Genomic DNA, 24729 nt, shown 5'->3' with positions numbered 1-24729 from the left:
ACCCCAGCTCTTTGCTGTCTAGCTCTCACTGATCCCTGGCCTGAGGGCAGATGCAGAGGGAGTGAGAATGAAGGATGGATGTCTTGGCTGACACTTCCGCTCCCCCAGAATGGCTAAACTACTGATGGTGGGCCCCTTCTTCCCCTCTGCTGGCCCATGCTTTCCACTCTTGGCATCATGGGGCCCAGGCAGGTAATGTGTGTGTGGGGGGGAAACGACACTTTCAACAGGAAGGGAACTTCTGGGGTTCCCAGGCATGGGGTGAAGGGAAGGAAGGGCCCCGCGGGAGACAGAGCAGAAGGAGGGGAAAGGAAGAGGCTTCGGGCAGCCGGCCCAGGGGAAATGTGGAAGATGCCACATTCCAGTCCCAAGCCCCAGATTGGGGTGATGAGCTGGGGGTGTGGCTGATGGAGCCAAGCAAGGAGGGAGGGGTGAGCGTCCCCATCATCTCCCAATCTGGGCAAGGATTGGGGGGCTGAGTCACAGCCGAAGGCCTCCCTGAAGGGTGGGGGCTCACAGGAAGGGAGGGAAGGAGGGGCAGGGTCCACAGAGCATGGCCAGGCCGCCACGTGTCCACCCCACAGGGCAGCCCTGGCCCTTTCCAGAAGCTCCAGCTCTTTGAGCGTCTTTTTCCATTCAGGCTGCCTCAGAACGTTTCTGCCTCACAGCCAGTTTTCCAATGGAACCTTTTTTTTCCCTCTCCCAGACCTTGGCTGTGGGCCGGAGCACCCCACTGGCAGTGAGGGATAGAGGATAGTTGAAGCCAGTCCTGGCCTGACACCTCTCTTTGGACTTGTCTAAGCCTCAGTTTCTCCCTGAGTAAAATGGGGTCAGGATTGTGGGGAGGATCCCAGTGGGGCACATTCACGCTCAGTTTTGGGCTGGAGGTTTTATCCAGAGAGGAAACAAATCCCAGCAGAGGGCCAGAAAAATAGTCCAGGGGTGAAGGTGCTTGCCTTGCTCCAGGTCAACCCAGGTTCGATACCTAGTGTGACTCCTTACCAGTCAGTAGCTAAGCTTAGACCATTTAAGAAGGAAAAAAATAAATAAATAAAGACAAAGATGAGTGAATTTGGCTGAGCAAAAAAAGAAAAAGAAAAACACAGGGGGCCGGAGCAATAGTACAGTGGGTAGGGCGTTTTGCCTTGCACGTTGCTGAACCAGGATGGATCTAGGTTTGATCCCAGGCATTCCCATATGGTCCCCAGAGCCTGTCAGGAGCAATTTCTGAGCACAGAGCAGGAGTAAACCCTGAGTACCACCAGGTGTGGCCCAAAAACCACACACACACATACACACACACACACACACACACACACACACACACACACACACAGAAAAAAGAAAAGCAAGAAAATAAAACCACTATTCATTAACCAATCAAGATTCCAATCCCTAAATCATTTTAAAACTTCTTGGTTAAATGCTTTTGCTGATAATAATTTTTCTGCTTATGTAAAAAATTTGTATATGGGGCCGGCACGGTGGCGCTAGAGGTAAGGTGTCTGCCTTGCCAGCGCTAGCCTAGGACGGACCACGGTTCAATCCCCTGGTGTCCCATATGGTCCCCCAAGCCAGGAGTGACTTCTGAGCACATAGCCAGGAGTAACCCCTGAGCATCACCAGGTGTGGCCCAAAAACAAACAAACAAAAACAAAAAATAATTTGTATATAATCTCTAGCATCCCATCGAGTCCCCTGAATACCAGCAGGAGTGATCCCTGAGTGCAGAGCCAGAGGTAACCTCTGAGCACAGAGCACCAAAAAACCACATAAAAAGACATTTGAACATGGGGAGGCCAAAGAGAGAGAGTACAGGAGGGAAGGCACTTATCTTGCAAATGACTATGACATCTGTTGCCCCAACTTCCATCCCCAGCACCAGATACGATGCCCCAAGAACCACTTGAGCACTGGCAGAACCAGAAATAAGCACTGCTAGATGAGGCCCCAAAACCCAAAACATGACTAAAGTTGGTGAAATAGAAATGAAAAAAGGAAAAATTCCAATGTTCCTTGTCCTCTCAAGGGGCCCTAGGGGGTGCCAGGGACTGAACCCAGGTCAGCCACATGCAAGGCAAGCACCCTACCTGCTGTTCTATCCTTCAGGTCCTGATCAGCAATTTGGTGACAAGTCCATGGAAATGTGTAATTTGTCTACCTCTCCTGCAATACTAGGCATTTCTAAAAACCTACCTTTTCCACACAAATTCCTGTACTAAGACATGTAAATGAAGATGGATTTGCCTTGTCCTTGGCTTTTGGGCTACACTTGATGGTGCTCAGGGGCTACTCCCAAAAAACCTGTTCAGGGTTACTCCTGGAGGTGCTGAGGAAAACCTAAGGTGCGAGGGCTGGAACTGAGACCTCCCTGGGTCAAGCTGTGCTCCTGCCCTTTGAGTCATCTTCCTGGCCAGCCTTGGACTTTGGACCACTCTGGTCTCCCTCCATTTCTACTTGAAGCTTAGCAAGATCAATCGTTGCTTATGGGTGCTGAACTGGGCCAGAAATTCTACCCTTCACGATCATGATTGCTCCTCTTTTGGAATGCAGTGCAGCAATGTATTCTACAGTGTGCGAAAGCCTGTATCTAGGAATCAGCTACCAGGAATCTGTCCTGAGGAAATAATTTGAGAGGAAACAGAAAAATGTAGAATTTCACTGTTGGGTGATTTACCATTGTGAAAAAAATTGGAGACAAAGGAAATATCTACCCATTGGAAAATGATTAAGTTACATCATCATAGCTCCATTTCATAGACTATGTGTAACAGTGCTACTCCCCACCAAACTATGTTGCTTTTATTAAGGGCAGAGGCCAGGTCACACCAGGCAGTGCTCAGGACTTACTCCTGGCTCTGCATTCAGGAATCACTCCTAGTGGGGCTTCAAGGGACCAAATGGGATACTGGGGATCCAACTCGGATCATGCCTTACATGCAAGGCAAGTGCCCTAACTACTATACTATCACTCTGGCTCCCAAACCATCTTCTAAGAGAAAAAAAACACACGTTAACATATCTACAAAGGATAACTTAAGTAAATAAACTTATGTATGAAGAAGGGGAGAAACTGGGTAGAATAAGTTGATGGAAACTCCTTGAAGAGCAAAGTTGGGAAGTTATTAAAGTTCTGACAACTGGTCTGGAAAGGCAGTGCACAGGTTAAAGTGCTTTCCTCACATTTTATCTACCCCGGGTTGAACCCTGGCATCACAGATGGTGCTTCTAGCACTGCCAGGAGCCAGGAATAGCTCCTGAGTATGGTCCCCAAATAAACTAAAATATAAACACACTTTCCCTAAAAAAAAAAAAAAAATTGTGAGTGAATGCTGATATCCACTGTCCGGTCAACTCTCTAGAAATTTTCCCTCGAGTAAAGAAAATGGGAGGGGTTGAAGAGAGAACTCAAAGGTTGGGGCATGCGGGGCCCCTGGATTTGATACCTGGTACTACCTAGATCCTTCAAGCACCATCTGAGTGCTCCCTTGCCAAAAAGTCAACTGTATTGGGAGACTTCACTCTAGCACAGCTTGAGAAAGAAAAAACTTAAGGCATGTGTTGCCAGGGTCCAAGCTGCCCAAGTACACGTCACCTGCATCTCTCCTCCTGAGAGGTGCACTTTTCTACTTTGATGCCAGGCTGCATACTGGGGCTCTATGCACCTTTGGAGAAGCTGGCACTGTCTCTTAAGGACGTTATATGTTTCTTTCTTTATTTTGGGCAGGGGGTTTGGGTCACACCTGGCAGTGCCAGGTTACTCCTGGCTCTGTGCTCAGAAATCTCTCTGGGCAGGCTCGGGGAACCATATGAGATGCAGAAAATCGAATCGGGATTCATTTAAGGTTGGCCATGTGCAAGGCAAATGCCCTACCGCTGTGCTATTTGGCCCCATTACTCTCTTTCTTATCCTCTCCCTTGCCTTCCTTAGTACCTCCAAATAAAATCTGTGTATACTTAAAAAAAAAAAAAGAAGCTTGAAACAAACTAAACAGCAGCAGGATATTGAAGATATCAATGATACCTTCCTTCTACAGGACATTTTATCAATTCAAGGGCAAGATTTTGGGGGGAGGGTACCTGCATGCCCCTCCCAGCACTGTTGCTAGTCTGCCAGTGGTTCAGAGGGCCGAGGGTGCCATTATGAAGGGCTCCTTGGTGTCGGGGAACACCAGAACCACATGAGGTGGCACTCAGGAGCACATCTGTGCAATCGCATGCAAACTCCTCTGGCCATGTCCATTGAGAAAGTTTATTATTTTGTTTATTTGTCTTTTGGGGCCACACCCAGCAATGCTCAAGGATTACTCCTAGCTCTGTACTCAGAAATTACTCCTGGCTGTGCTCAGAGGAACATATGGAATGCCGGGGATTGAACCCTGGTTGGCTATGTACAAGGCAAATGTCCTACCAGCTGTGCTATCACTCCAGCCCCACCAAGGAAGTCTTGATGCTGTGCATAGGACTGACCTCATTTTGGTTCCATCTGGTGGATGCTTGTTTGGTTTGGGGGGGACACACCCAGTGGTGCTCAGGAATTACTCCTGGCAGTGCTCAGGGGAGAATAGGGATGTAGCAGATCCAATGGGGTCACAAGGCAAATATGGCCTACTGCTATATTATTGCTCCAGCCCCAAACAAGGTGTCTTAAGTACTTAAGAAATAAATATGGGGCCCAGAGAGATAGCACAGCGGTGTTTGCCTTGCAAGCAGCCGATCCAGGACCAAAGGTGGTTGGTTCGAATCCCGGTGTCCCATATGGTCCCCCGTGCCTGCCAGGAGCTATTTCTGAGCAGACAGCCAGGAGTAACCCCTGAGCACCGCCGGGTGTGGCCCCAAAACAAAAACAAACAAAAAATACTTTAAGAAAATAAGTACTATATCTCTAGCTTCTGGCCTTGCTATTTGGAAGGCACACCCAGCAGTGCTCAGGGATTACTTCAGGCTCTACAGTCAGGAATCAATCCTTGAGGTGCTTGAAGACCATATGGGATGCTGGGGATCTAACCCAGGTTGACTACATGTAAGGGAGATGCTCTGCCCACTGTGCTTGGGCCCATTTGAATAATTTTATAGTAATCATGAATGGCCAGAAGAAAATCCCCATCAATCATTTCACTATGTTATGCAAAGAGAATCTTTTTTTTTTTTTTTTTTTTGGTTTTTGGGCCACACCCGGTGATGCTCAGGGGTTACTCCTGGCTATGCGCTCAGAAGTCGCTCCTGGCTTGGGGGACCATATGGGACACCGGGGGATCGAACCTCGGTCCATCCAAGGCTAACGCAGGCAAGGCAGACACCTTACCTTTAGCGCCACCGCCCAGCCCCACAAAGAGAATCTTTGCCAGAAATGCACAGACATCTTACTAGGTAGGGATCTTTGCAGAGGGTGGGTGCCTTTTCATCCCAGCGTTAGCATTTCTCAAATTTGAACTGCAACTGTCTGATCCTTCTCAGGGAAGAAAAAAAAAATAACAACAACAAAAAAAAACAGCTCTAAAAATCTGTTGGTCTTTTTTCTTTTGTAAAGGGAGTTGTGGTGGCTTAAAACAAACTCCTTTTTTTTTGGGGGGGGGGGGAGAGTCACACCCGGCAGTGCTCAGGGGTTATTCCTGGCTCTACACTCAGAAATCGCTCCTGGCAGGCTTGGGAGACCATATGGGATGCCGAGATTTGAACCACAGTCCTTCTGCATGTAAGGCAAACACCCTACCTCCATGCTATCTCTTCAGCCTCCAACAAACTCCTCTTTTTTAAGGTTTAACCAGAGTGAGACTGAAAAAAAATGCTTTATCTTTAAGGCTCAGAAGTGGCAAGTAGCCTAAAAACTCTGTCCAGCCAGATTTTAATTCACCTGGAATAGGCTCTGAAAGATGCTCAAATTCAACACACACACACACACACACACACACACACACACACACACACACACACTCATACACCCTCAGTAAAATTTGGGTAAGAGTGAGATCGAATTGTGCTAAAGTCGCCTGTGACCAAGTTATAGGAATGAGCCACAAAAGCCATGATACTGATTTGCAAGCGATAACATAATACAAGCAGATTGCCCCACCCCTGTCCCCCAGAAGGAGCTTTTTTGAGGTGTGTCTGGGCTCCTGCCCTCTTCCTGCCTCGGATCCTGGCCCATTTACATTTTAGAAATAGTCCCCCAAGAGAAAGATTCTCAGGTAAGGGCTATTTCCTGCTATCTGGATCAAAGTCCTCAAAAAGCCCCAAAGAAAACAAGAAGGAAAAAGGTTCCTAAAAGTCAGCTGATGACTCAAACAGCGGCTGTCCCTGACTCATGCAGCTCAGTAATCCCAAGATGCTTTTAGGCAAACTGTTTTTGTTTGGTTTTGTTTTTGAGAGGTTGGGATAGCTCCCCCACCCAGGCTGCCCTGATCCTCAACCCTATTTCATGAGTTTCTAGGTCTGAACCCCACTCTGTCTTTTCTCTGACTCTTATTTTTTGTTGTTTTTGGCATTGCTGAATTTTCTTTTTGTTTCTTTTTGGTGGGAGGTGGGACAACCAGTAATACTCAGTCACTAGGGCTTTTTCCTGGCCTAGTGAGGTAGACCTAAGGCAAGCAAGAAACTTACCCGCTGTCCTATCTCACCAGCCCCAGACAGTTTATATATTTTTGGGGTGGGGGATGGAGTGAGCCACACCCAGCAACACTCAGGGGTTACTCCTGACTGCGCTCAGAAATCACTCCTGGCAGGCTTAGGGGACTATATGGGATGCTGGCAATCGAACCCAGGTCCATCCTGAATTGGCCCACATGCAAGGCAAATGCCCTACTGCTGTGCTATCTTTGGCCCACCCAGACACTGGTTTGTCATCAGCAACGTGGGGCTAATCCTGCCCTTCTTATAAGGTGATTGAGACAATGAAGTCAGGTCCCAAGGACAAGGCCCAGGGCTCCAGAAATTGCTCATGGCTTGGGGGACCATATGGAACGCCGGGGGATGGAACCGCTGTCCGTCCTAGGTAGCGTGTGCAAGGTCAATGCCCTACCGCTTGTGCCACCACTCCAGCCCCTCCCCACTGTCATTCCTACTGGCACAAATGGGCCACCCAGATGTCCCGGTGAAGCCGAGTCTTCGGGTGGGGACTGGCCAAAAGCAGTTGGACACACACAATCAGGGGCGGGCATAGAACCTTAGAGCCAGGGTCCCCGCCAGCACAGGCATTTGGGCCTACTGGGCCGCCAGCTCTGTTCCCGGTAGGCCCGCCCGGCTGCCCCGTACCTTTTCGCTACACTTTCTGATGGTGGTCGTGAGCTCACTGACTACCATATCCACACACTTGATACTGGGCTCTTTAAGCTTCTGCACCTGCTTTTTCACTGTGGCTTCAAAAGCGAGGTCAGGTGTGAAGAGGCCCGTCCTGCACCCAGGATTGGGGGAGGGGGCAAGGGGGGAATAAGAGGAGCAACCGCAGGGCGGGCAGGGCAAGGGGGGGGACAAGAAGCCAAGCAGGGGCAGAGGCCAGGGGCAGAGGATGGCACGGGCATGGGGAAGAGAGAGAGAGACATAGACACAGAAAGAGAGAACAGAAGACACGGTGAGCATGGGCTGGGGCCTCCCTGCGGATGCCCCCCAGGATGCGTATCCCCTCCCCAGGTGGCCAAGCATCCCCCAGGGGGTCTGGGTGGGGTCAGCTGGCAGGGCCCAAGCCTCTGCTCCACGCCAGCCCCCATACTGAGTTCGCACCTTCTCCCTGGGAGGGAGGCCTCCTTCCCAGCCCTTAGCTACCCCGAGTTTGCTCCAGCCTCTCTTTCCAAGTGCTATTCTTAGAGGGCCAGAGCAATCATACAGCCGGGAGGGTTTTTGCCTTGCACGCGGCCGACCTGGGTTCAATCCCGGCACCCCTTATGGTGTCCCAAGCTCTGCTTGGAGTGATTGCTGAGTACAGAGCCAGGAGTAAGCCCTGAGTACTGGTGGGTGTAGCCCAAAAGAAAAAAATACAGAAATACAAAAATCCCCACAAAATCCAAATCCCATCTTTGCCCAAATGGTTGACGTGACCAGGATCCCATCCAGCCCTGGTTTTCAAGGCTAAGTTCTGCACTCGCTTTGTCCTGACTCTCCATAGCCCAAACCCACTCTCTACCTTCCTACCTATCTACCACCAGGGTGGCTGAGTCCAGCTATCCAAGCTGTGCACTGCCCAACTCCAGGGATTGTGTGTGTGTGTGTGTGTCTCATTTGCAGTGGCGGACACAGATGCCGCCTCCTGAAGCCACAGTTGAGCTCCCAACCCCTCTTTCTCCTCCTGGGATGCCCTAACCTCCCAAAAGGGTCTGGAGGGACTCTGTTGGGAAAGACAGAAAGAGAGAGGAGAGCCAGGACAGAAAGAGTGGAGATGGAGAGAGGGAGGCGTGCCAAGGCAATGGTGGGGAGAGGGACAAAGGGCGGCTGGAGAGCGGACTCAAACAAGCACTGAACTGCGAGTCCAAAGCCTTGGCTTCCAGGCACAGCTCTGCCACCTGCACCCACCTTGGGCCCATCGAGTCAGCACCTGCTGTGAAAAGGGGGTCACCCCCACTCCCTCCCTCACTCCACACCCCGGGGGGAGGTCAGGTCAGGGGGTTCTTGAGGAGAGAAGGGGGAGGCTTCAGTCCCGGGAAAATCAGATGTGGATGGAAGGGAAAGGTGGGTCCCAAGGCAGGGTCCTGAGTGACGGTGGGGTGAGAATGGGGAGGACGGAGGCCAGTGGGGAGTTGGGGAAGCCTGAGTAAGTACTAAATCTGGCTCTGGAGCCCCCCCAAAATGAGCCCCCCGGGTCCCTTTCTGAGCTTGGAGAGCTTGGTGGGTTGTCATCCCTGGGGTCTCACTGGGGGGGGGTTGCAAAGGAGTGGGCGAGTCCCCTGTGCCCCTGGAGTTCTGCTGCCCTGGTGCATGGTGGCTGCCCCCCACCCCGCTGGGGCCTAGACATGCTACAGGGAGGGCGCGGGGAGGGCGCTGCACAATGCGGGCAGGCGGCGGTGGCGTTACCTTCTTGGTGCACTGCCTAACGGTGCTGATTAGTTCCGAGATAACCATGTCCACACACTTGAGACACGGTTCTCGGATCTTCTTCACCTGCTTTTTCACAATGGTCTCAAAGGCCATGTCTGGGGTGAAAAGCCCGGTTCTGAAGGGCCCGAGCGGGAGAAGGGACGCAGCGTCAGCCTCAGCGGCAGCTGGGCACAGACAGCCAGGCTAGGGGCCCGTCCCCACCCGGCTCAGCCCGCGGCCTCCCTCTGCCTGACTCTGGCCTTGCCTGTCCCCCTCTGTGAAACGGATTGGGATATTGTCTTTTTGTTGTTGTTGTTGTTGTTGGGTCACACCCAGCAGCTCTCAGGGGCCACTCCTGGCTCTACGCTCAGAAATCGCCCCTGGCAGGCTTGGGGGACCATATGGGATGCCGGGATTCGAACCACCATCCTTCTGCATGTAAGGCAAATGCCCTACCTCCATGCTATCTCTCCGGCCCCATGGGTGGGGATATTGTCACGTCACTCACTGTGAGGGACAGTGGGGACAGGTAGGACCAGGTGGGCATGTCTAGATGTGCTGGGCACAGGCTCGACCTTTACTGGTGGGGAGGGGGGGGTCTGTCCAGGCAGAATATTGTGACCAGAAATAGTTTGAAACCAGCCAAGCTGGCTTCTCTCTCTTTTTTTCTGGTTAGCTGGGGAGGTCCCCAACTGGCAGTTTTTGGGATAGATCAGGGGCCACTTGGGCCCACCTGGCAGTGCTCAGGGGTAATGCAGAGCTGGCCTCAAACCCAAGTGCTGGCATACAAACCTGTGCTGCAGCCCCTTGAAGAAGCGCATCCTTGCCCTGGCCTAGGTTTTCTCTAAGCTTCCTGGGACTCTAGTGTTTGCTTTTATGATGAGGGATTTTTTTTTCCCCTGAGTCTCCACCAATGCAGTGACTGTCTGTAAACCCCACATCGCTTCAGGATTGAACCCCTGGGGAAGTCGGGTATTATGGCTGTGCTTGGCACTTGGTAAGGAAGGGCCACTACCTGGTCTATTAGCTCAGTTTGGTTAAGGAAAATGGTGTGGATAGGCGAGTTTGAGGGGTGAGTGGCCTATCTCCCACACGCCCACTTTCTTGCTTTAGGCTCCAGCCTTGCTCTTCACTAGGGGAAGAATGGGGCTCTGGAAGGTCTGAAAGGGTGAGCACCCCGAGTAGAGACCCTTAGGACTGGGGGTGCTGCTCACCTGGGGAAGAGCAGGGGACCCAAGCCCAGAGGGTATGTCCCTGCACACCTGTGTCCTGAGTTCTGCCCAGCTGGTCCTGCTATGGGGGACAGCAGGTGGCAGGGAGGACAGCTGGCTCAGGGTCCCTCTACATCTTCCTTCCAACCAATCCAGAGAGCCAGAAAAGCAGAGTGGCGAAAACTGGAGCCTGGAGCTCTGGGTTTAGCCAAAGGGGAGCTCATGGCCTCACTCCCTGAACCCCTGCACTAGCTTCCCCCACTCTCCTCCCACCTTCTGGAATGCAGACCCCATCCCTGGCCCCAATACATGCCTAATGCCATGAATATTCTTGATGGCGTAGCTGATTTCTCTTCGAAGCTCCTTCTCGTCAAACTCCATCTGGGTGGGGGAAGAGCGAGAGAGCACTGGTGGGCGAGAAACCAGGCCTGTGAGGCAGTCAGGGCTCAGCAAAGAAAGGGACACAGAACGGCCAGGTGGGGTTACCCCCCCCAAGGTCTCCTGTTCCTCCCAACCCTTCTTACCTTGACCAGCTCAAAGGGGAAGCGCTCGTGGAAGATCCGGTTGATACGGGCTCCCCCAGACAGCTCGTACGTGTCAATCTGGTCACCGGAACCCTCAATGCGCTTCTCAAAGTCTACTGCAAACTGTTGGACCATCCTGGGGGCATTTGGGGGAGAGGACAGGGCAGGGGGGTATGTGTGATAGACTGAGGGGATAGCAACAGCCCTAGGAGATGGAGGCTGGGGGCAGGGAGTGGGGCAGAGTTTGGGGTGTTTGGGGGTGCCTCACTGAAGCAGGGCCTTGGTCTTGCGGCTTGGGTCGTCAGGGCGGAAGTTCTTGTATTCGTCCACCTCTTTCTCGATGGACAGCAGCTGGCTCTGCAGCTTGTTGCGAAGTCCGGGCAGGGTGTCCCGGATGTGGTTGGTCAGTTGCTGGAAGGGTGGGGGTGAGACAAGGATTGAGGTCCCAAAGTCATAGGTCAGAAGCCAGAGCGATAGTACAGTGGTAGGGCATTTGTCTTGCACACAGCCAACCCTAGATGAACCCTGGTTCAATTCCCGGCATCCCATCTGGTCCCCTGAGCCTGCCAGGAGCGATTTCTGAGCACAGAGCCAGGAGTAACCCCTGAGCGTCGCCGGGTGTGATCCCACCCCCTGCAAAAGAACCCAAAGTCACAGGCCCAGGCAGGGCCCAGAATGCCCATTTGGGCCATGCCCACCAGGACGAAAACTTCCTGTGACAGGTAAGGCTGAGCGATGTTATCAATCGAATGACTGAGTGAAGAAGTTGATTTTTGTGGAAGCTAGAAATCTAGATATTTCCTTGTCTCTTATTTTTGGGGTAAGAGGTTTAGGCCAGACCTGCTAATGTCTAGGGGCTCTTCCTGGCTCAGTACCCAAAGGAGTCATGTTTAGAAGTGCTCAGGGACTATGTGATGCCAGGTATGAAAGCTGGATCTCTCACATACAAAGCAAGTAATCATCCCTTTGATCTTGCTTTTGCTTATGTTTTTGTTTTGGGGGCCAAATCAGCAATGCTCAGAAGTTACTCCTGGAAGTGCTCATGGGACTGGACACATGGGGTGCCAGGATCAAACCTGGGTTGGCCATAGACAAGGCTATACTCCAGCCCCAAACTCACTGACCCTTGGAAACATTGAACTATCTAACTGGCCAAAAAACCTAGATTTCTTTTTCTTTTTCTTTTTTTTTGGGGGGGTCACACCCAGCAACCCTCAGGGGTTAATTCTGGCTCTACACTCAGAAATTGCTCCTGGCAGGCTCAGGGGACCATATGAGATGCCGGGATATAAACCACTGTCCTTCTGCATGCAAGACAAATGCCTTACCTTCATGCTATCTCTCCGGCCCCAGAACCTAGATTTCTATTTGAGATGACATATTAGACTTAGTTTTTCAATACTCTGAGGGCCAAACTAAGTGAACTGTGGACAGGGACAGCTAAAGGTCTACCCCCTAACACTTTAAGGTATAAGATTTTCCCTAAGGAATTGTTGGACTGGGATAGAATAATGCTCAAAAGTCAGAGGTCGGGGCATACACTTTGTATGCAGGTGCCCCAAGTTTAACCCCTAGCATGACAAGGTCCTCTAAGACCACCAAGTTTATTCTTCCCTATCTAAAATGAAATGCTTTTACTTTGAGACTCACTTAGGCATGCTTCTTATGTGTGTACTGCATGTAAACATGCACCAAAGAAGGGGCTGGAGAGACAGCCCAGCAGTAGGGCATTTGCCTTACACGCAGAGGACCCAGGATGGACCTGGGTTCAATTCATGGCATCCCAGATGGTCTCCGAGCCAGGAGCAATTTCTGAGCACAGAGCCAGGAATAACCCCTGATGCAGTGATCCTCAAACTATGGCCCACGGGCCACATATTGTATTTGTATCTGTTTTGTTTCTTCATTGCAAAATAAGATATATGCAGTGTGCATAAGAATTCGTTCATGGGCCCGGAGAGATAGCACAGCGGCGTTTGCCTTGCAAGCAGCCGATCCAGGACCAAAGGTGGTTGGTTCAAATCCCGGTGTCCCATATGGTCCCCTGTGCCTGCCAGGAGCTATTTCTGAGCAGACAGCCAGGAGTCACCCCTGAGCACCGCCGGGTGTGACCCAAAAACTAAAAAAAAAAAAAAAAAAAAAAAAGAATTCGTTCATAAGTTTTGTTTTTACTATAGTCAGACCCTCCAATGGTCTGAGGGACAGTGAACTGGCCCCCTGTTTAAAAAGTTTGAGGACCCCTGCATAGGGTGTGGCCCAAAAACAAAAACAATTGTAAACAATATTACTTTGTTTACATACACAACAAACAACAACAAAATGCACCATGGAACAGTCTTATTACCACAGTCATCTTGGGACTCACAGCTGAAGGAGGTCTCAGGGGGTAAATAACAAAGCTGGGATTGAAACCCAGGGCAGGGGCCTCCGGGGTCCCAGTTTTGCCCCTGCACACACTGCTCTCCTCACTGATTGTCCCACTCCATACATGTGTGCACCCTCAAACACACACACACACACACACACACACACACACACACACACACACACACAGAGGTATACCTCAGTTCTGGAAGCCCTGGTTTGTATTTTATATTTGTTTTGTTTTGGGATCATATCCAACAATGCTCAGAGGTTACACCTGGCTCTGATCTTAAAAATTACTTCTTGGGGCCAGAGAGATAGCACAGAGAAAGGGCGTTTGCTTTGCAAGCAGCCGATCTAGGACAGGTGGTGGTTCGAATCCTGGCATCCCTTATGGTCCCCTAAGCCTGCCAGCAGTAATTTCTGAGCAGAGCCAGGAGTAGCCCGAGTGCTGCCAGGTGTGAGCCCAAAACCAAAAAAAAATTACTCCTGGTTCACAGCAGTAGGGCGTTTGCCTTGCACGTGGCTGACCTAGGATGGACCTCGGTTCAATCCCTGGCATCCCATGTGATCACCCAAACCAGGAGCGATTTCTGAGCTCGTAGCCAGGAGTAATTCCTGAGTGTTACAGGGTGTGGCCCCAAAACCAAAAAAGAAAAAATTACTCTGATTGGGGATATAGAGATAGCACAGCGGTAGGGCATTTGCCTTGTACTTGGCTGCCCCAGGACCGATGGTGGTTTGATCCCCGGCATCCTGTATCGTCCCCTGAGCCTGCCAGGGGTGATTTCTGAGTGCAGAGCCAGGAGTAACCCCTGAGCGTTGCCAGTGTGACCCAAAAAGTAAATTAAAAAAAATTAAGGGTGGGGAAAAATTTACTCCTGGTGGTGTGCTTGGGGGACCGTATGGAATGCCAGGGATTGAATCTTGGTGGTGAGAATGCTAAGCAAGTGCCCTGCCAGTCATACTATTGCTCCAACCTCTGGAAGCCCTGTTTTAATTAAGGAATGTTCTGGCAAGTCCCTTCAATCCCTTACTATCAACATCAGCTTCTGCCTAGTTCATAAAGGCTCCTCAGTCCTGCTCAAGCCCATTTCAGAGCCATACTCCATCCTGAAAGGGCAAGAGCAGGTCAGCAAAGCTCTGGGACTTGGGCAGAAGCGCTACTTCTCTGGGCTTGTGGGTGGCACCAGGGGGCTGCTAACCTGGCTGGTCACCTGCACAAAATGACCATCAGTGATTCTCTGGCTGGCTGGACTGAACCCCTACCTGATTGAGCACTTTCTGGAGGTAGGGGGTGCCCATACGGTCGGCCAAATGGCGGTAAGATGGGTGTGAGAGAAAGAACTTGCGCTCAGCAGCCAATGCAGCCGTGATGTCCTTCTTGCCATCAATGTCCTTCTGGCTCCGGTTCACCACCCCGATGTAGCCTGCAGAAGGGGTCAGAGTCAGGGCCACGGGCGTAACGGGCAGTGCAAAGAGTGGACCAGGGCCTGCCACCTGCTGAAGGGGACGGAGTCACCCACCTCTGCGCAGAGGAAGCAACTTGTTTTCCAGCACGTCTCGGGCATCGGTGCCCTCATCCATCAGGTCCAGCTTGGTGATGACGCCAATGGTGCGCTGACCTGGTGGACAGCAGGAGAGGGCTAACTACCGCGGCATCAGCCCTTGCACAGGAGACCCCATGCACACCCTCTCATCCTTGCTTTCCACCCTTTTTTTGGGAGGGGGCCACATCCTGCTGTGCTCAGGACTCTCTCCTGGCTGTGCACATTGGCATCATTCTTGGCAGAGCTTAGGGGATCCTATCGGGTGCTAGCGATAAACCCAGGTCAGCTACTTGCAAAGCAAGTGCCCTACCTGCTGTACTATATCTTCAGCTCCTCTCCCCCCAAGGTCATGCAAAATGACCTTTAAAGGCTTAAGTAAAATAATAATAACAATATTAATATTAATGGGGCTAGAGTGGTGGCGCAGGCAGTAGTACAAATGCCTTGCACACGCTAACCTAGGACAGTCTGCAGTTCGATCCCTGGTGTCCCATATTGTCCTCCAGGCCAGGAGTGATTTTTTTTTAGGCCAGGAGCAATTTCTGAGCACATAGCCAGGAGTAACCCCTGAGCATCATTGGGTGTGGCCCATAAACAAACAAAAAAAAAAACCAAAATTAATATCAATAATAATAAAAGTATAAGTTGGATCCCCCACTATTCACTTAGACCCTCAGACGGATCCTCTACACTGAGAAAAGACTCCAGGTCTTTGCGTGTCCATCCCCGGGGTACCCACCCTGGGGGTCCACCTCCTTGGCAATCTTAAGAGCATCAGAGTTGGCCAGGTCAGAGTTGGCCGGGGATACGGCCAGGATGAGGCAGTTCTCCTTGGTGACAAACTGCATCAGCATGTCCCGGATCTGGAACTCGATGTCGGGAGGCTGGTCCCCAACTGGAACCTTGGTCATTCCAGGCAGGTCTACCAGGGTCAGGTTCAGCACTGGGCAGGATGGGAGAGAAGGCAGGCTCAAGGTGAGGCACAGGGTGAGCATTTTAAGGGCAAGGGGCTTTTTAGACAGGGTCTGTAGTAGTCTGTGGCCAGAGGTTGGAGGACTTAGGTTAGGCACTAGAGGCATGGCCAGAGTTGAGCAGAGCTGGAGGGTGCAGCCTGGGATTAGATGCACTGAGGCAGGTTGGCAGTGGGCAACAAAGGCTGCAGGTGGGCAGAGGCCAGGGAAGGGCATTCCCCAAGGGGTATAGTCATATGTGGGCGAAGTCTTGCAGGATGGGGTTTGGAATTGGGTATCCTCAGGCTGCATGAGCAGAGCCCAGGCGAAGGTACTAAGGAGGGTGTGAGGCTACCCCAAAGGTCCCCTAAATTGGCCCAGCAGGGCCAGGGCAGGGCCAAATCTCACCATGAGGTGAGTAGACACGAAGGTTGATAGGGACAGGAGAGATGCCTTTGTTGGTTCCCGTGACCCGGTCGGTCTCAGCCTCGATCTCCAGGCGCACCTCCTCAAAGTCGGTGAATTTCTTCCCCTTGCAGTGCAAAAATTCGGCATATTCTGTTCCCCAAAATGGGGGAAAATGTGATAGAGATAATATAAGCATTCTATATAAAGGACTGGGTCCCCTTCTCGCTGGGAACACACCCCCCACATATTCACACACAAAAGGATGGACCCTTCCCTAACAAGACTTGAGCTTTCCTGGTTTGGTTTGGGCCAGGGCTACACTTAGCAGCCCTCAAGGGTTATTACAATTCCTTGTTTGGTGGGAGACATGCGGTCAGCCATCTTCCTAGCCTCTCCAATTTAGATTTTACAACTTTGGGGGTGCTATACTCAGGGGACCAGAAACTGCCAGAGATCAAACCTGGGACACCTACGTGCAAAGACTACACTCAGCCTGTTGAGGGCTGTCTCACATAGTCAGAATTTCTTCTTGTTTATTTCTTTACTTTTTCGGGGTTTGGAGGCCACACCCAGAAGCGATCAGGAACTGCTACTGGCTCAGTGCTTTGGGGTTGCTCCTAATGGCACGAAGGCAGGGCCAGGGGGTGTGCTGGGATTCAAACTGGCAGCTTCCAAAAACAATACAGGTAGGTTCTCTAGCTCACTGCAATATCTTTCTGGCTTTCCCACAATGCATTTTATTTATTTATTTATTTATTTATTTATTTATTTATTTATTTATTATTTAGGGTTTTGACTATGCTCAGTTGTAGTCAGGGCTCACTCACTCCTGGATATGTGCTCAGGAATCACTCCTAGCAATGTTTAGGAGACTTACGCCTGTCAGGAATGGAACCTGGATCAGCCACATGCAAGGCAAGCGTTTTATCCACCGTAGCATTTCTCTAGCCCTATAATGCACTTTATTTGGGGCCGGAGAGATAGCACAGCGGTAGGGCATTTGCTTTGCATGCAGCTGATCTAGGACTGATGGTGGTTAGAATCCCGGCATCCATGTGGTCCCCAGTGCCTGCCAGGGGCGATTTCTGAGCGCAGAGCCATGAGTAACCCCTGAGTGTCACCGAGTGTGACCCAAAAACAAAAACAAAAAATACTTTATTTTACCTTTTTTTTTTTTTTGATTTTTGGGTCACACCCGGCGGTGCTCAGGGGTTACTCCTGGCTGTCTGCTCAGAAATAGCTCCTGGCAGGCACAGGGGACCCTATGGGACACCGGGATTTGAACCAACCACCTTAGGTCCTGGATCGACTGCTTGCAAGGCAAACACCGCTGTGCTATCTCTCCGGGCCCTATTTTACTTTTTTTTGGGTTTTTTTTTGGGTCACACCCGGCAGTGCTCAGGGGTTGCTCCTGGCTCTAGGCTCAGAAATCAACCTTGGCAGGCACAGGGGTCCATATGGGATGCCGGGATTCGATCCACTGTCCTTCTGCATGAAAGGCAAACGCCTTATCTCCACGCTATCTCTCTGGCCCCACTTTATTTTACTTTTATGTGTATGTGTTTGTGTGTGGGACCACATCTGGTGGTGCTCAGGGATTACTTCCGGTTCTGGATTCAGGGATTCCTCCTCCTGGTGAGGCTCAGATGACTCTCTGTGGTGCCAGGGATCAAACCCAGATCAATCACGTTTGAGGCAAATACCTCAACCCATGTATTCTCTCTCTGATCCCAACCATGATGCAGTCTAACCCCACTCTCCAGATGTGGACCCAGGTCATAGAGCAGGCAAGTGTAGGGGTTAGGCTAGCCCAGTGGTCGGCACCCTTTTTTTTTTCAACTGAGCCAAATCTCGCCAAAACCACGATTGAAATTTATTTTGAGAGCCACACAGGGCGCGCACTGACAGAGAGCGGCCGCCCGGCACACAGAAGAGCCAAATTAAAAGTGTAAAGAGCCAAATGTGGCTTGAGAGCCACAGGTTGCCGACCACTGGGCTAGCCCATTCCTCCAGGTGGGCTAGAGAGGCCAGGCCTGGCTGCTGAGGGGTAGAGGTTGAAAGCAGGACAGACAAACCTGTGGAAGAATTGACCAGCTGCAAGACCAGGGGCCTTCGGGTGACAATGCCAGATCCACGGGGTAGGAAGTCCCTGCAGAGAGATGAGGGTGAGAGCAGGATCAAGATCTGAGGAAGTTAATTTGTCACAGGGACCTGTTATGAGGTACCCAGAACTCCCCAACTTATCCAAAAACTTCAGATCCCCTCAAAAAATTGTGGCTTAGAAATGTGGAGAAGAAGACCCCCAGGTGTCCTGGGTCTCAAAGTTGGTAAAGCGACACTGCCAGGTGACAGCCAGCAATGTCCAGACCTCTATACTATGTAACCTGGGTTGGTTCTGCGCAGAAAAGAAGGCCCTACCCCATTCCTGCCACTGCCATTCAAACCTGGAGAAACTGAGGCATTAGAGTTCGTGTCCACAGAGCAGATCCCAGAGAACCACCAGGCTGCACCTCCTCCCTTCCCTTCTGTTGTGGGGAAAAGCAAATCTCACTTCTCCTCACTTCCCCTTCCATAAGGGCAGATGTTGCAGATGTTGAAGCTGGGTGATGGTGGCAGAAGGACCAGGGAAACTCATACTTCCTAATGCACTCGCATGCCAGGCTCTTCATGGGCAGTGCCTCGGGGACTCCACACAGGAGCCCTGGGAGATGAGAGCTGGGATCGTTCCCATTTTACAGATGGACATTTGGAGGCTCTGGACACCCACCTGGCTTCTACCACAGCAGGGCCTGATCTGAGTTGGTTGACTCTGCTCTTTAGCACCTGCAGACCTCATCGTGGAAGTGCCACACTGAGGGGTTCAAAGTCACTGCTGGCCCCCCCACCCCGAGCAGGTGTGTATCACTGAGATATCAGCTCATGCCCAAGTGTCAACCTCAGGGGGGCCATATCTGGTGGTGCTCAGGGGTGACTCCTGGCTCTGAGTTCAGGAATTACTCCTAGAGGGGCTCAAGGAACCACATGGGATACCGGAGATTGAACCCAGGCTGGCTTCATGCAAGGCAAATGCCCTCCCTGCTGTCCACTCTCTTTGTGTGTTTTTGTTTGTTTGGTTTGTTTTCGGGTCACACACGGTGGCGATCAGGGGTTACTCCTGGCTCTGTGCTCAGGAGTTGTTTCTGGCAGGCTCAGGGAACCATATGGGATGTGGGGACTCGAACTAGAGGCCGTTGGGGTTTGCCTCGTTTAAGACAAATGCTCTACTGCTGCTGTGCTATCACTCACTCTGGCCCCCTCTTTGTATGTTTTTATCTGTGGCCATACCTGGTTATACTAGGGGCTACTCCTATCTCAGTGTCTCAGGTGTCTCTTTCAGTGGTTGTCAGAAAACCATATGATATGGGGATGAAACCGGGGTCTCTTTCATGCCAAGCATGAACTCCAGTCGTCTAAGTTCTCTCCAGCCCTCTGGCTAACTCTTATAGGGGCCAGTTCTCTCTGCCCTGTCTGTTCTCATGTCTACACACTGTGTTCTATACAGGCCAGCACAAAATAAGAGGAAGGCCCAGTGAGGGACAAGGCTGCTGGGACCAGCAGTCTTGGGATCTGGAGGACCAGGAAAGGGTGGAGCAGTCCAGAGACCCACAAAGTCCCTTCCTCCAGGGGAAGGACAGGCAAGGACATTTCAAATTCCTACAGGGCTGCAGCAGAGTCAGAGTGGGGGTCTGCTTCTCCCTCCCAGAGCAAGACCCCAACTCACAGAACTTCCTGCACTGCAGACCATGGGGGCCCATATTACAGAGTGACCCAATTTGCAAGATCCATTAATCTTAGGGAGGTCACACTCTAGTTTCCTGTCCTTACCCAGCCCCACCTCTAGGGGGCACAGTGGCCAATGGCCCAGCACCTACCATGGGGAAGGAAGAGGGTGACAAACCTCAGCTTTATTCGTCATTTCTGGGTGCCAGGCCAGCACTTTTTATTTTTGCAAGGCAAGCCTGGAAGCTCTCTACCAGTTACTATGCCCCATGGCCCAGCAGCAGGCTTGGCCAGGTCCTTCCCACACAGTAACTGAATGTTCAAATCCTCAAAACACTGCTCACAGCAATGGTGAGAGGCCAGTCACCTTGGCCGAGGCAATCCACGAGACACATCAGATGCCAGTTCCACCCCACATGTCTGCTGGGCCCCAGCTCCCAACCCAAAGGGCCAGATAGGGGCCCATTTTTTTAAATTATGCCTTTGGGGGGCTGGAGAGATAGCACAGGGGTAGGGCATTTGCATTGCAAGCAGCTATTACAGGATGGACAGTGGTTCGAATCCCAGCATCCCATATGGTCCCCCATGCCTGCCAGGAGTGATTTTGAGCATAGAGCCAGGAGTAATCCCTGAGCGCTGCCGGGTATGACCCAAAAACAAAAACAAAAACACCAACAAAATAAAAGTCTTTGTGAGGGGCCGGGTAGGTGGCGCTGGAGGTAAGGTGTCTGCCTTGCAAGCGCTAGCCAAGGAAGGACCGCGGTTCGATCCCCCGGCGTCCCATATGGTCCCCCCAAGCCAGGGGCGATTTCTGAGCACATAGCCAGGAGTAACCCCTGAGCGTCAAACGGGTGTGGCCCAAAAACCAAAAAAAAAAAAAAAGTCTTTGTGGGACCAGAGAGATAGCACAGAGGTAGGGTGTTTGCCTTGCACACAGCCAACACAGGAGATGGTGGTTTAAATCCTGGATAGTTTGGGTTTTTGTTTGTTTGTTTTTGGGTCACACCCGGCAGAGCTCAGGGGTTACTCCTGGCTCTATGCTCAGAATTCGCTCCTGCAGGCTCAGGGGACCATGTGGGATGCCGGGATTCGAACCACCGTCCTTCTGCATGCAAGGCAAACACCTTACCTCCATGCTATCTCTCCGGCCCCCTGGGTGGTTTGAATTCTGACATTCCATATGGTCTCCCATGGCTGCCAAGGGTGAATTTCTGAGCACAGAACTAGGAATAACCCCTGAGCGACATCAGGTGTAAACTCCCCCCCAAATGTTTTGGGGCCACACCCAGCTGTGCTGAGGCCTTATTCCTGGCTCTGCACTCAGAAATTACTCCTGGCAGGCTCGGGGGACCATATGAGATGCCAGGGATTGAACCCCGGTTAGCTGCATGCAAGGCAAACACCCTATCAGATGTTCTATTGCTCTGGCCCCACACTCGGCTATTTAAATGCGACACGGTGGAAGTGGGTCTGGAACACATTGGGAGCAGCTGCTCTGTGCCAGGCCCAGAGCTGGGCCCTGGGGATGGAGGTGATGAGTCAGTCTCCCCCCAGGAGCGGCAGGGGGGGGCCGAGCCAACTGAGTAAACAGATAATGCAATGCAGTGTGAGAGGCGAGGAGCACAAGGAGGTGCTAACAGGGGGGCTGAGGGGTGCCTCCAACTCTCCCAGCCTTGGCTCCGTCAAGGGTGACCCTCCTCATGGTGGGGATCCCCCAGGGCTGGGAAGATGGGACCATCTGTTCTCCCAGAAACTGGGGTGGCGTGGGCACCTGGGGTCCACCTGCTTTCCCATCAGCTCTTCACCCAGCAGTACCATGGCAACTACTCGTTGCTATGGGAACCACAGGATGGGCTGGGGCTCCCCACAGAGAGCCCCACGCAGAGGCCTGGACCTTCTTCTAGGCCTCCCCCATGCAGACGGGCTGGCTGAGGGGTTCAAGGGGTGCTCAAGGGTGCAGGAGCCCAGAGCCCAGCTGCAGGGGAGCTCAGGGGTCTACCCCAAATCATGGATCCCCCACTTCCGGCGGGGCTGCTTCTAAAACAAACGCCTTCAGGGAGCAGAGGTGAAAGGATGGGGTGTCACTCCAGTCCACCCTCTCTGGGCCCCAAGGTGAGTATTGGGGTGGTGCCTGGTGGGGAGCCCCAGGTCTGCCATCCCTGGGGCTCCAGAACTCAGGCTGTATAGACAGTCCTCAGGGAGCTTCCGAAAAGGCCCCCCTCTTCCAGCATGCCGGATGAGAACTGTGGGGAGTGGAACAAGGGGTGCACCTGGATTTTACCCCACACTGTCCGGTGATTTCAGGTTCCCCTTCAAATCTCAGGGTCCCTGGTGCCACAGTTAGGACCCAGCACGCACCAGAGGATTTGAATCTCACTGCTTCCTGAGGTCTTGTGCCTCTGGCTTGGATGTAAACGGGCTCTGCACATGAGCCATGCAATACGTGAGGGGGACGTGAGGCTGCGGGGGAGAGGGGATGGTCTCTGCAGCCTTTGCCTGGGAGCTCAGCCCTGCCACTTGCAGGGCAGCCATCAAGGAAGCAACCCCAGGGCTGGAGAGATAGCATGGAGGTAAGGCATTTGCCTTGCATGCAGGAGGACGGTGGTTCGAATCTCAGCATCCCATATGGTCCCCTGAGTCTGCCAGGAGCGATTTCTGAGCATAGATCCAGGAGTAACCTCTGAGTGCCACCCAAACCCCACCCCCCAAAAAGAAAGCAACCCCCCCTCCCGTCCCCAGCCTCCTGTCCATGGATCCCCACACTCCTGCAAGGACCCCACAGAACCCTAAGTCTCTCCAGGCAGAATCGACTCTTCTTGGAATTGTGACCCCGACAGAGAGTGATGGGGTGAGGAAAGGGATCAGATCAGGAGACCAGAGTAGTTGAAGTGAGAAAGGAGGTTGGGATGGGACCAGCACTCCCAAACTGCTGCTGGCATAGATGGTAGAGAGCCTGGGGGTAAGGCCCTATATTCTTGCTCTGGGCTCCTGACTCCTGCTCATTTACTGGGACACAGGAAGTGTCAAAACATGGTTCACAGGGGCCAGAGAGATAGCACAGCGGTAGGGCATTTGCCTTGCATGCAACCAATCCAGGCATCAAATCCCGGCATCCCATATGGTCCCTCAAGCCTACCAGGAGTGACTTCTGAGCACAGAGCCAGGAGTAACCCCTGCGTGCTGCCGGGTATGACCCAAAAACAAAAACTAAAAAAAAAAAAAAAAAAAAAAAAAGGTGGTTCACAGCACTTTCCCTTCTCCTGGGTCCACAGCCTGTCTGGGTGCCCTAGAGACATTTGCTGCATGCAAGGCAAATGCCCTATCGCTGTGCTATCTCACCAGCCCTGGAAGCATCCTTTGGATGGGTGCCTTAGACCACCTGTTCTCCTCCCCAGGGTGTGGTCTGGCTCTCCCTAATAAAGACCCGAGTCTCAGAAAAATCACTTGCTGTGTTGGTTTTCCACCACTGAGCTATCTGCTTCTTAGGAGTGGAAGGCTCGTGTGAGGAAGTTCCTGAAACTGTTTTATCTCCTTAACCACATGTGGATTATTTCCTGCATCAGCGTTTGCTTCCAGACTCATGTCCAATGCCTTGGACTTGGGCCATGAAGCTTTTTAAGCAATTTTTTTTTTTTTAAGCAACCTGGTAGTTTCCCACCCTGACCCCTAAGCCACACACTTGTCTCTGATGGGTGCTGCCACCCCTCAGAGAAGGAAGAGCTGAGATCTAGAGCCAGAGATCCAGGATGTGTTTCCCAGGGGTGCTCAAGGCCAGAAAAGTGTGTGCAGGCTGCCTGGTGGTAATGATCCCCCTAAAGCCACTTGTATCCTACGCTGAGGTCATAGACACATGCCAAAGGCTCATGACTTGCTGCACTTCAGTTTCCACATCAGGAAAATGGGTTTGGGAGGAGACTCTGGGGAAGACTATGGGGAGGAAGGGCAGTTTGGGCGAGGAACTTATTGAGCAAGAGGAAAACCCAGGCAGGTCTCCGGGAAGCGGGTCATGAAATGATGCAGCAGGGAGGGCCTGGTAAGGCCAGTCTCCTGGGGACTGGCTGGAGGCGGACCCTGGTCAGCACCAACCCAACCTCGGCCCTGCCAGCAGAAGGCAAAGGGGGTCCTGTGGTCAGAGATGCCCTCAGAAGCAGGAGCTGGGGTGTGGTGAGAAAGAGAGAGGGGACAGGCCAAGAAACACAGAGGGAGGAAGTGAGGTTCCTGCCATCAACAAGGGCCCCCCTGTTCCACTGCCCAGGAGGCCCCAGGCACCCCACCCAGGACTGTCCAGTGTGTTAGTATTAAGCCCAGCAGTGGAGGCTGGAATATTTTCAGGCCATGTTAGCTTCGGCCTACTCCAAAGTTTAGATGCTTTGAAAGCCAGTAGTTCTATTCCAGCCACCTCCTCAACCCGTCCAGTTCCCAGCTGTGAACTCATACATGGGACAGCTCCCCGTCCCCACAAGTCAGGATTCACTTCCCAAAGGCTCGCTCAGTCTTCGTTGTGCAGAAGTGGAAACCGAGGCACACTAAGAGGGAAGATAGCATTGCAGACTGGGGGTCCGGGCAGCTCTGAGCCCAACCTCTGTGGCTTGCCATAATTCCTCACCCCTTATAGAAACCTCTTCCCTCTCTTTCCTCCTCTCTTTAACTACCCCTTTTCCTTCCTTTCAAGTATGTTTCTTCTAAAAAACATGTATTTGTCGGGGTCAGAGAGATAGATAGTGCAGCGGTAGGGTGTTTGCCTTGCATGCAGCCGACCCAGTACAGATGGTGGTTCAATTCCCAGCATCCTATATGGTCCCCCAAACCTGCCAGGAGTGACTTTTGAGTGCAGAACCAGTAGTAACCCCTAAGCACTGCTGGGTGTGGCCAAAAACCCAAACACACAAACAAACAAAAGAAACCAACTTATATTTGGGGCCATAGCATAGCGATGGAGCATTTGCCTTGCATGCTGCCG

General features: G+C 52.0%; 1 protein-coding gene across 3 annotated transcripts in view; it reads right to left on the bottom strand.

Annotated features, from left to right (window-relative positions):
* Window positions 1-24729, bottom strand: part of DNM1 (dynamin 1) — a 59691-nt gene that overhangs the window by 24106 nt on the left and 10856 nt on the right. For 2 of the 3 annotated variants that reach the window (XM_049774234.1, XM_049774237.1), the window contains exons 2-10: window positions 18086-18159; window positions 16011-16160; window positions 15392-15595; window positions 14629-14727; window positions 14372-14532; window positions 11007-11149; window positions 10739-10874; window positions 10528-10595; window positions 9001-9139 (exon numbers count right to left, since the gene is read on the bottom strand). In XM_049774234.1, the coding sequence (XP_049630191.1) occupies window positions 9001-9139; window positions 10528-10595; window positions 10739-10874; window positions 11007-11149; window positions 14372-14532; window positions 14629-14727; window positions 15392-15595; window positions 16011-16160; window positions 18086-18159 (1174 nt within the window). Of the gene's footprint in view, window positions 1-7251; window positions 7391-9000; window positions 9140-10527; window positions 10596-10738; window positions 10875-11006; window positions 11150-14371; window positions 14533-14628; window positions 14728-15391; window positions 15596-16010; window positions 16161-18085; window positions 18160-24729 lie in introns of all 3 variants that reach the window. The other variant, XM_049774236.1, reaches the window with a different exon arrangement.

The sequence above is a fragment of the Suncus etruscus genome, chromosome 5 (assembly GCF_024139225.1).
Source record: "Suncus etruscus isolate mSunEtr1 chromosome 5, mSunEtr1.pri.cur, whole genome shotgun sequence".
Lineage (NCBI taxonomy): Eukaryota > Metazoa > Chordata > Mammalia > Eulipotyphla > Soricidae > Suncus > Suncus etruscus.
Note: the sequence above shows the minus strand (reverse complement) of the source record. Positions and strands in the feature narration are given on the sequence as shown.